The sequence below is a fragment of the Lytechinus variegatus genome, chromosome 16 (genome assembly GCF_018143015.1).
Source record: "Lytechinus variegatus isolate NC3 chromosome 16, Lvar_3.0, whole genome shotgun sequence".
In the NCBI taxonomy this organism is placed as follows: Eukaryota; Metazoa; Echinodermata; class Echinoidea; order Temnopleuroida; family Toxopneustidae; genus Lytechinus; species Lytechinus variegatus.
In genome coordinates, this window is record NC_054755.1 from 14865098 (window position 1) to 14877619 (window position 12522).

At 33.5% G+C, this 12522-nt stretch overlaps 1 protein-coding gene across 3 annotated transcripts in view; it reads right to left on the minus strand.

Moving 5' to 3' along the window:
* Positions 1-5846: 5846 nt before the first annotated feature.
* The window catches only part of LOC121429442 (protein timeless-like), a 36780-nt gene continuing 30104 nt past the window's right edge, over positions 5847-12522 (minus strand). For all 3 annotated transcript variants that reach the window (XM_041626440.1, XM_041626439.1, XM_041626438.1), the window contains exons 18-25: positions 11929-12044; positions 10793-10826; positions 10258-10405; positions 8858-8920; positions 8287-8334; positions 7724-7924; positions 6581-6716; positions 5847-6179 (exon numbers count right to left, since the gene is read on the minus strand). In XM_041626440.1, coding sequence (XP_041482374.1) covers positions 6104-6179; positions 6581-6716; positions 7724-7924; positions 8287-8334; positions 8858-8920; positions 10258-10405; positions 10793-10826; positions 11929-12044 — 822 coding nt within the window. In that variant the 3' untranslated portion in view covers positions 5847-6103. The remainder of the gene's footprint in view (positions 6180-6580; positions 6717-7723; positions 7925-8286; positions 8335-8857; positions 8921-10257; positions 10406-10792; positions 10827-11928; positions 12045-12522) is intronic.

Genomic DNA, 12522 nt, shown 5'->3' on the forward strand with positions numbered 1-12522 from the left:
CTTGGAATTGTGTTAATGGTTTCCATTTTTGCAGTGTTGGTTTGCTACTCCCTACCATATGAACATGCTCTATATGGGCCCATTTTCATGAAATGTTTTATCAATAATAGTTCATTCACATTGTGTTACACTGAACCTAAATGGTGGGTGTTTCACAAAGCTGTTTGTAATTTATAAATGACTTTACACATGACTGGTGATCCTTTGTGCCATGTGAAATATCCCTGTATAATTGAGTTATGACATAAAAACATGTTCCAGTCGTGCGTAACTTTACGAACAGCATAATGAAATGCTCACCTGGCCACAACTAACAACCTTGTCTTTACAATGATGATCAACATGTTCTGCTTAAAGGGATGGTCTAGGCTGAAAATATTTATATCAAAATGAATAGAGAAAATTCACAGAGCAAAATGCTGAAAATTTCATCAGATGACAAATAACGAAGTTATTGGATTTTAAAGTTTACGAATATTTTGTGAAAACTTATCTGCACATCGTCATGAATGTTCATTAGGTGGGCTAATGATGTCACATCCCCACTTTCCTTTTTCTGATATATGAAATCATAAATGTTTCATTATTTCATATATGTGGAAATGATGTGTCTCCATTATGATGAAATAAGTTGGCAATTAATAACTAATGCATTAATCAGTTGTCAGTCCAATTGGTATGGTTCTTGGTAGAAAAATTTTGAATAAACTTAATTTCATATAATAAGATAAAGAAGAACAAGTGGAGATATGACATCATCAGCCCACCTAATGAATGTTCATAAAGACATGCCTAGAACTGTTTCACCGGAATAATGCAGATCTTCAAAATTCATTAACTTTGTTACATGTCATCTGATTTTGATCAAATTTTGAGCATTTTGCTTTGTCCAGCCTGGACCATCCCTTTTAAGGACAAGTCCACCCCAACAAAAAGTTGATTTGAATAAAAAAAGCATAAAACTGAAAATTTCATTGAAATCGGATGTAAAATAAGAAAGTTATGACATTTAAAATTTCGCTTAATTTCACAAAACGGTTCTATTCACATCCTGGTTGGTATGCAAATGATGAGACTTATGACGTCATCCACTCACTATTTCTTTTGTATTTTGTTATGTAAAATATGGAGTATTCTAATTCTTTCCTCACTGTCAAGTGAACAACAATTAATTTATCCCTGAACATGTGTGTTTAGCATTGAAATATTGTATAATTCAAACAATAAAAAACAAAAGAAATAGTGATGGACATCATCGACTGACTCATTTGCATGCCAACGAGTTGTGCATATCACTGTATAGTGACATATAATAGAAACTTTAAAATGCCATAACTTTGTCTTACATCTGATTTTGATGAAATTTTCAGCATTATGCTAGTTTGGTTTTTCTCCATTTTTTCAAATCAACATTTATCTGGGGTGGACTTGACCTACTTGCCTTCATGGGGCTTATTTCCGAAGGCAACAGAAGGAGAAAACCAGGAAGAAGATTCATCACATGGAGCATAGATTGAGCTGGGAAGATTATACTATACATCTGAATAGATTACCGCAGTCCTAGATAGGCACAGCTACATGTACATGCACGTAAATGCTCATCATTTGGATTGTCAAGAGTCAATAGAATTAATTGATATTGATTAAAAAAAATTATGTAATCTGGGCCCATAACAAATTGATTGATGATCATAACTTTTTGTACATTTTTTCACTATCAGACATGTTGAATTGTACAAATGGGGCAATTTCATAAATTGATCAAACTTTTTGTACATGCAACCCCCATTTTTCTGAAGTCTTACTTCACATGATAAACTGGCCAAGTCATGGTCATTTGACAGCATTACAGACTGTCAAAAGAAAAATCAGAGAAAGAAAATATCATGAAGGTCCCAAATATAGGGGGTCGGACGTACATATCTTATGGAATTGCCTAGTGATTGCATCATAACCATTATCATCACTACCACTATCGTCATCACCATCGTCATCACCACCACAAAGGTCACAGACATCGTTATCATCATTATCAGCTTCATCATTACCACCATCACTGTTATCATCATCAAAACCATTACTATCATCATCACCACCATCACTGTTATCATCATCAAAACCATTACTATCATCATCACCACCACCATCACTGTTATCATCATCAAAACCATTACTATCATCATCACCACCATCACTGTTATCATCATCAAAACCATTACTATCATCATCACCACCATCACTGTTATCATCATCAAAACCATTACTATCATCATCACCACCATCACTGTTATCATCATCAAAACCATTACTATCATCATCACCACCACCATCACTGTTATCATCATCAAAACCATTACTATCATCATCACCGCCATCACTGTTATCATCAAAACCATTACTATCATCATCACCACCATCACTGTTATCATCAAAACCATTACTATCATCACCACCACCATCACTGTTATCATCAAAACCATTACTATCATCACCACCACCATCACTGTTATCATCATCAAAACCATTACTATCATCATCACCACCATCACTGTTATCATCATCAAAACCATTACTATCATCATCACCACCACCATCACTGTTATCATCATCAAAACCATTACTATCATCATCACCACCATCACTGTTATCATCATCAAAACCATTACTATCATCATCACCACCACCATCACTGTTATCATCATCAAAACCATTACTATCATCATCACCACCATCACTGTTATCATCATCAAAACCATTACTATCATCATCACCACCACCATCACTGTTATCATCATCAAAACCATTACTATCATCATCACCACCATCACTGTTATCATCATCAAAACCATTACTATCATCATCACTGCCATCACCAACAGCTCTCTCTCACTTCCAATGTACTCCTACAACAATCATGTAATACATAATGTACATCTCAACAAATTGTGTTCTGTGCAAAGAAAAAATTTAATGCATCAAAATATTACACTTTTCACTCAAACATGTAAATGTCAATAAATAGAATGTTTTCAATCATGATACATGTCACCTATGTGTTGAATTTTCTGATCAGTAAGAGACATACAATAACAAAATCTCAAATACATACATCAGCTAAAACAACCAATAATTCCATAGCAATCAAATCAGGAATCAGATTCTCTTTATTGTTTTTTGGTTTTTTTTTTACAAAATAGAAATACATCAAAATATATTTACAGGTACTAAGTGCTTTATCCAAATAAAAAACAAACCAAGACCACAGACGAAGGTGTGATGACTATGTCATAATCTATGAAACAAAAATGCATAGTGAGGAAAGGTAAGAGGTAATACAGTGAGTGTAAAATTGTTGTGGTAAATAATTTTGAACTCAAGAACTTGATACAAATGAAAAAACATGAAAAATACTAGAAATATGTGCAAGACAAATGTTGAACCTTTTTGTGCAAAGTTGTACAGTAAATTTTGGGCAATGAATGATCCTTCTAATGACACAGCTAATGAGCTTAATAATTGAAATTTCCAAAATTGACAAGAGTATTAAATAACTGATTGGGTCAGACTGGACCTGATGTGTGGTATCAATGATAATAGCATTTAAATCCTTAGTTTTTATTCATAAAAAGAGTTGCAATTTATTGACCATCAATATCAAATTGTGATTTTCAAACCTTATGTAGTTAAGAGATGAGAATTACAGGATAGGATTATCAGATACGAACTTCAGATCAATCTTAATGTGTGAGATTGATAATGCATTGCAACTCTTTGTATGGCTTGGCCCTTGTCATCACATTACTTGTAGTAGATCACATGAAATGAATGTACAGTGAAACATGGGCCCTTGAAAAACAATGGGAAGGGAGCAAAAAAAATTACTTTAAAAATTATGTTGTCATTTTTTATAGTTGGTATACTGAAGGTTGACTGCTATCTCTTCCAAAAAATTGTCTTCAAAAAGAAATGTGCAAACAAATAACAGATAAGTATAAAAATGCTGAACATCCTCTGTACGTCATTCATATAAAAAGAATCAGCCCCACCACAAACGCCTGTTCACTTAGCTAACAACAATAACAAAAGTATCACAGACAACAAAACTGGAATATATGCTGACATAAACAAATAGTCATCATATAACTACTTAAAGAGGGGAGACAAAGAATCAACTTCAACTAAAACTCTTACTGATGATATAATTTATCATGATCATGTTCACCAATATTTTACAGAATATCATTAGACAAATAAATTTTACATATCATACAACACAGACTAGGTAGAAACATTGCACATTAAATAGATACATATGATCATAAAGTGTAAAATTTCCTTGAATCTTAAATAAAAATAATTTTTCTTTCCATCAAATTCCACAAAGTGTTATTGAGTTGTCTCCTGTTCAAAAGAAGTTTACTTATCCCTAAAAATCAAACCCAGTGCTATATTCATAGGAATAAGAGTTTACAGTGTTTTAACCCTAATTCTCCCAAGGGGGGGGGGCATAATGGCCCCCAAACAATTTTCGCAATATATCTGCTGCGCAAAATTTTATGACCTCGCCGCTCACTGACTATTTACTTTCAAGTCTTGCGCAAATTTTGAGACCAAATTTGTGACGCCCAGGTACGCAGTTACGACATTACACAACATTATGTAAGTGCATGTCAGACCCAAAATTGCTCATAAACGTGATTTCAAGTACATATCCAATGCAAATTGTGTATTTAGCCAAAATTCATAAATGTATAATTATTTCTACTTTTACTGATTAAACTTAAATAATTTTGCCTTGTTTATGATCAGAATTGTTAGGAATGCTATAAAGAATATTTTCACCAAAAATTAGCATTCTAGGAGCTTTATTTAGTGAATCAGAGCAAAAAGTATGATTTCATGAATGAGCATAATTAATTCATATAAAACAAAAATATATGAATTCAGTGAAATTTACAAATGCAACTGCGTAGATAACATCATTCTCTACCATCATGCAAATTTTCGTTGTGATCGCGCAATCAGTGGCTGAGATCTTGGGGAGGGGGGCGTAATAGCCCCCCCCCCCCCGAATGACAAGAATCAAAATACCCCGGTAGATTTTAGGGTTAAAGCAAATATTAACCAATTGCATTAATAACACCACCTCAAGTCTTCAAATACTCAAATCTGGCCATATTACTCACCCATAATGCACCATTCTGAGAAGTGTAGTCATACAATATAAACCCACTTGAATAACACACAAATTCATTACATTATACATTCACACTGTAACAATGATGGTGTACCAGGTAACTAAACAAGTACATTTCCCCTTGAAAATAATTTGGTTTCCTTATACAAATAAAATTATAGGCTAACTTATTCTCGGTATTATTAATAGTAGGGACTCTTGGCTTGGATGACTAATAAAAGATAAAACCAACAATCTTAGTCAAGGAATAGTGATTGTAACTGAGCATGTATCTCAGGCTTGTCAGCATATTCATGGCCTTGCAGTGGAAAGCCATAGCCTGTCCAAGAAAATTAACTGGTGCGGAGTACATACTGATGAGGTACAGATGATCAGAGTCTTTCGCTGGTAGCTAGATATTCAACCAGGTATTCATTCCTATGTTGAGGGCTCTATGGTTCCAGAGCCTATCCATGACACTTGGATGGAAAAAAGCTCATATTGATTAGGTTTAGATGTTCAAAGTTTTTAGCTGGTAGCTAGGTATTTAATTAGGCATTCATTCCAATGTTATAAAGAGCCGTATGGCTCAACATCCTTTCCAAGAGATTTGGCTGTATTGATGCATATAATCAAAAGGCTTAGATGATCAACATATTTTGTTTGTAGCTGGACACTCAACAAGCCATTCATTCCAATGTTAAAAGCCCAACAACTCAACAGCCTATCCAATAGACCAGGCTATAGCGAAGCACATACTAATGAGGTTCTGATGTTCAGAGTTAGCTGGCTTTTCAACGAGGCATTCATCTGTTATGAGCCCTAAGGCTCTACGGCCTATCCAAGAGACTTGGCTATAGCGAAGCCCATACTAATGATGATCAAGAGCCTGGTAACATGACCTTGACAAGCTTTCCTCTGATATCATTAGACCACTCTATTTGCTCTCTTGATCACATTGCACCACATCTGAAGAGGGACTTGGAAGTATGGCGGGTTAGCTCTGTAATGGCAAAAAATGCAATCATTATTGTAATACTAATAATTATTATCTACATTTACAGAGTGCTATACAGAATATCTCTAAGCACTGAATACTATTACACAAGCTTTAGAACGGCAACCCTGATCATGCACTTGAACATCCAATTAATTTCTTCTAATACTGAGTACCAATAGTCTACACCTGAGTAGAATGGCAAATACAGATAAAACACCTTACCAAAGGATGTGTGTATTGCAATGGGATTTGAAATCTGAACCTTATGGTTCAGAGTCTGGATACCCATCCACTGAGCCACTACACCAATAAGAAATACAAACACTTTTACAGACTTGTGCAGCTATAGATAAAGCATTATTTATATATTTCATCAATAATGAATGCCATGAAGCAAAACTTACATTGGTTTCTCACTGGTGTCTTTGCCCAGATCAAGGTCTTCTAGATTAACCATGACGCCCTCGTGTGTCATACCAGACATCTCCTTGCATTCCACCGGTAACTTCTTGATCTTGTCCAACTCAAACTTAAGGTTAGCTGATTAAATGAAAAGAAAACAAAATAAATCGCATATCATCATAGATGATACTATTTGGGCTATATTCTGAACCAAGGTTTAATTCAAACTCTTGACTAAATTTGTGGTCTATTTTTGTATAGTCTATTGCAACAAAAATCTCGAACAGCACAGCTTCAATGAGAAGTGAAAGAAGTCCCTGTACATAAGAACATACAATGTCAACATAATTTTTTAGTTATGGCTTCCCATAACTTTAGTAAAAAGATAAACCAAGGCCTTCGGCAAGGCGCTCTTTTGAACCCTGCCAGAGTAGACTGCAGCTGTGACCAACGCTGACTTGCTTCTGTTGACTCCATTTAGCACATCACATGAACAAATAAATAGTGACTATTCAATTATATTAGCCACAAACAAAGCTCTTAATCCTATGTTGTTCATTTGTAATGCATAGTATATTGCCAATGATATAAGAATGTGGTGTTCCTTCTAAAAACATAAATAGAATTGCAAGAAATCCTTAAAAGATTTCAAAGTCAAACATGGATTACTATGCTAAGAGTAATAACCCATAATTTATCTTCATTGTGAAATGATACGGTTGATACCTCCATTGCATGTACATGCCCCAAACACTATATCTACCCTTATTTAGCCATTACCTCCATCAACATTTCATCAAACAGCCATTTGGTCCAATAACCATTTTGTCTAATAACCAATTCTTCTAATCACCAGTTTGTCTATGACCATTTCATCTCATAACAAGTTGGTCTTATACCCATTTTCTTTTCAATCATTTCGCCCAATTAACACTCAATCCAATAAGAACAAATAGTATATGGATTAAATGGCTATTGGACCAACTGGTTATTAGACTAAATGGTGAGTGGACAAACTGACAATTAGACCATGTGGATAGTGGGCGAACTGATGGTAGACCAAATGATAGTAGACGAGTTGGTTATTGGACGTTTTGGCATTAGACCAATTGGAAATAAATCAATTAATGGAATGAAAGAGTTACCTTCTTGAATATCTCCTAGCTTGATAGCTGTCTTATAGCACATATCACTGGTCCAGAATGCCGGTATGGATGGATGAAGCCTACAGGTGTCCTGTGCAGTGTGAAGACCAAGCCTGTGAAGTAGGGTCTTGAAGTGAGTGTCTCGGTGAGCTTCCTCTGAACTCTCAGTAAATGGGATGATCGGAACGGACTTCCCATCAGCTGTAGAGGGATCATGCAACAAAGACATGTAAAGATTTGACAACTTTGAAAAAAAGGGGGAAAAAAAATGTATATAGACCTACTTGCTATAAAGGCATGGCATTAAAAAAATATGCCTCAACCCAAATTAGGCTGGGCTTTTTGGAGCTACAAATATGCTACATATATTTTCATTTTAATCATTTTCTCAAAGTGAGATTGAAATTCAATTTTAGACACTCGATTGTTTAAGCTCATCTGGAAAAATATGTTTGTAGTTTTCATGGAAGACAGAACTAAGCAAATGAAAACATTTTCACCTCCATTTCATTAAAAATTAAATATCATAGTTATACAGAATGACATATTATTTGAATACTCACAACAGCAGTGCCATATGTGTGGCTCTCCTACATGAATCTTGGGGCAATCTAAGAGGGGGGAGGGGAGGGGTGTAAGGAAAGAAAATACATTATGACACATATATTGATTGCTCAGAAGGAAATCAAATGGAGGGGAATATGCCGGTTCGTTACATAAGAATATCGGATAAAATACAGTTAACATGCTTTCAAAATACGGAACCCCCCCCATTTCTATAATTATCCAATGATTAGGTTTAGGTCAGTATGTAAAATCACTGATGGTATGTGTGTGACCAGGACTTGAACCTCTGCATCAAATCATAACTTACCCAACACAAAACTTGGATTACAGAACACAATGCCCATATGTGACTCCATGGCATTCACACTACTACTTATTTTTTTTGTCTTTTCAACCCTTCCACAGGGTTCCCTTATTGAAATCACTAAAATACATATTTTTTGACGATACATAATTGTATAATTGCACAGACTTAAGTAAATTGACGTGTACACTACTACTTATGATTGCTTTTTAAGTCATGAATATTTAGTTGGTTTTTATGGTAAATCATTTGGAAATGCTTACTCAATTTGAAGTAGCAGATTTCTAGAAGAATGCTCTGCAATTCAACAATCTCATCATCAAATCCTGAAGAGAAAAAAATAAAGAGGGAAAATATTTAAGAAAGTGATATTAAATCTAATTTAAATGATACAGCAGAGACCATTTTATTAACTGCATATTGAAATTCATGTTAAAAATATATATATTGTCCATTTCATTCTGGTTTACAAAGAAGTTAGATGTCCAAAGCCCCAGTTCACCCATTAATGTACAATTACTTTAACTTTGAAATACAAAGAGAATATTTTGTAAATATATTCAGACTTTATAACCCTGGCTGTGGCTTTTATCTAAGATTTGCTTGTCTTTCTGTTGTATTCCCCTGTAATTTGAGTATGTGTCCATCTTCCTTTTTTTATTACTCTTCATTAATAAATGTCATGACAATCATGAATAAATGTAAATAAATGCCATTACATCCTCATGTATTTGTGTGTAATAATTGTTTAAATTTTAAAAATGAATAAAGAGTTGAACTGAAATGAATTAAATTAAAAGGAAGTGAAGTAAATTAACTTGAAATGACTTGACAGAGGGTGTCTGAGAATGTATTCCACATAAACAGTACTGAATCAAATGTAATGAAATTAATTGCATTGAATTGAACTGAAGTGAAGTAAAATGATATGAATTGAATAATTAAAGTAAAAGTGATGTGAATTGACTTAGAATGAAATGAAAGTAATTGAACTGAATTAAATTGGAATGAGTTGGATTAACCTTAAATAGACTGGGCTATTTTGATGCCTAAGAAGATGGATGGGGGGATTAATTCATCCCCCCTCCTCATGATCTTGGCCATCGACAAATCTACAAAACTTTTAACATGAAATTCTGTGAAAAATTCCATAGTTATTCTAATTTATGCATAAAATCAAAAAGTTTGCTCTAATTAACGTTTTGGTTCACAGACTCTTTATAGGAATCTGATAAAATGTATTATTTTTTTTAAATTCAACATCACTTATTATTTTCTAAATTTCTTATATATGTCTTAGCTTTTTTACTTTTTATTTTATGATTTTTCAATGGAAATTGTCAAGGACTTCATTTTTACCATAAACAAGAGTATGATATCAATCAATTTTAATCAGAAAAAGGAAAATTAATGATACAATTATAAATTTGGGCTAAAAACACTATTTGCATTGGATTTGTACACAAATTCACGTTTTGGGGCAATATTGGGTCTGCATGTCACATAATTTTGGTCTCAAAAGTTACGTTAGACTTGAAAGTAAAAGACAGAGAGCAATGTGGTGAAAAATTTTGCACAGCGGATTTATCGCAAAAAGTTATTTGAACTGCATCAGACTGAGTTGGTTTTTACTGTCCCAAATTGACCTAGTTCTTCAGCTTACCTTTAAATTTGAGTGCCGTCAGACATTCTTCTACACTGAGTTCCTGGATTGGTTTGGTGAGTTTGGTAGTATCTACTTCTTCCTCTTCATCGTCGCTCTCATCACGAGGCACATACAACCCTTTAGACTCTGTTGCCAACTTCAAAACCTGACAAAAGATAAAAAAAGAATTATTAGGCCTCCAGGAGGAATACCATTTTTACTATTTCAACATGTATCTGTTTGTCTTACCTTTGATAGCCTGAAAAGTATTGTATTTGTTCTAAATATTCTAAAATGTATTGTTTTTTATTGGAATTACATAAGATAATGATTTGAAGTGAATAATGTTGCTATAATAATTCGTTGGTATAAGCAGCAAGCAGATCAAGGGTCTATCATACAATGAGTTATATACATCATGTTGGCATACATTGTACATTACTATCTTGAATAAAACTATTTGATTTTAACAACTACTACAATATCAACCTGTACAATCTAATTTGAACAATGATGAAAATTACAAACTTGAAGAAAATGAATATGATCTCACCTTATTCTTTGTAAGTGCATCAGTGATGTGTTTCCTATAAAAAAGAAGAACATGAAACAGATATTACATACTACAGACAATGGTTGATTCGTCAACTCGTCCATTCATCACATGGTCTACCTTCATTTAGTCTATTGCCAATCCGTATATCAACATTTTGTCTAACAACCATTTGGTCCAATAATCTCTTCATCTAATCATCAGTTTCTCTATGACCATTTCACCTAATATACAATTGGTCTAATATCCATTTTCTTTTCATTCATTTTACACAATTAACACTTAGTCCAAGTAGACCTAATGGTATATGGACTAAATGGCTATTTGACTAACTAGTTATTAGACAAAATGGTGAGTGGACAGATTGAAAAATCAGACCACATGAATAGTAGATGAACTGATGCAAGGCGATAGTAGATGAGACTAATTGGAAATAAGTCCCGATAATATACACAACTAAAAAAGTAAGTCCCCCCTTAAACAAACATCCATAATTTCTGAACCAGTGCAAGTTTTTAATGTATTCTTACATGAGCTTTTAGGTTATTTCATAAGCTACCCTCTGAGTAAATGTCATGGACATATTTTATGTCATGCTTTAGTGAGCACCGCCAGAAGGCAAAATTGTCACTTTTAACAAGTCAAAAGCCAAATATCATGACTTTTATTCCACTTTCTTGGAAAGAATTCCACATTCTCATCATGAAAAATATTCAGAAGGCTTGTGAAAGATACTTTATATAAGACGATACCACTTTTTTGGCTAAATTTAAAAGTTGAATAAACACAAGTAAAAATTTGCGATAATTTGATTTTTTACACATTTCGTTCAATACAAATGATAAAAAATATGACAGTTATTTTGGGGACAAGTATCTTCAACAATATTCATCGTTTCACAGTTCAATGAACATTTAATGAACACAAAAAATACGATTTCCAAATATCATAAGCAAGTATTGTTTCATTTTGGTGAATGAAATTATCTATTCTAATTTTTTTTGTTATGTTCATGACTAATTAACATGCTTCAATGACTCAAAGGCATTTAATTAAACATTCACGCTTGAATAAACATGTTGAATGTGATTAGCTCTTTTTTATGTGAAAATAGGGAAAAGGAAATTTTAGCCTACCTCTTGTAAGGACGAATGCTATCGAGCATTGTGACTGTCTCCAAACACTTCTCTTTATTTGCACTGCCAAGGACACAGAACTCATGAATGATGTAGTCTATCAGATCATGGGATTGCTGTGGATACCATACATATATATTCATGTTAGTACATAGAGGCATTTTCATAGGTTGATAAACATGACATGGCATAGAAGGAAATACACAAGGATGGCCGGTGATTTTGCCCTTATGACGGTCCAAATAATCCCAAAACGGGATAACCATCTTTTCTAAAGCAGTTCCAAGACCTACCAAAAACAATATTGTGAAATCATTTTTTTTTAAATGTATTTTTGTGAGAGTATCAATTTTTACATTTCTAACAAATATCTACAAAAAATTTGCAAAATATAACAAATTTCTTATGCTGTTTATAAATTATTATGTATTTCTCTGTTTTTAAAAACCTTTGTTTTTTACTGATGAACTTTGTCAGGGACCCTTCTGCGGTCACAAATAGCATAAAATAAATCCATTTAAAATAACAAAAGTAAAAATAATCACACATTTCTGATTTTTGGTTGATAAACACAATTAGCATTGACTTTGCGCA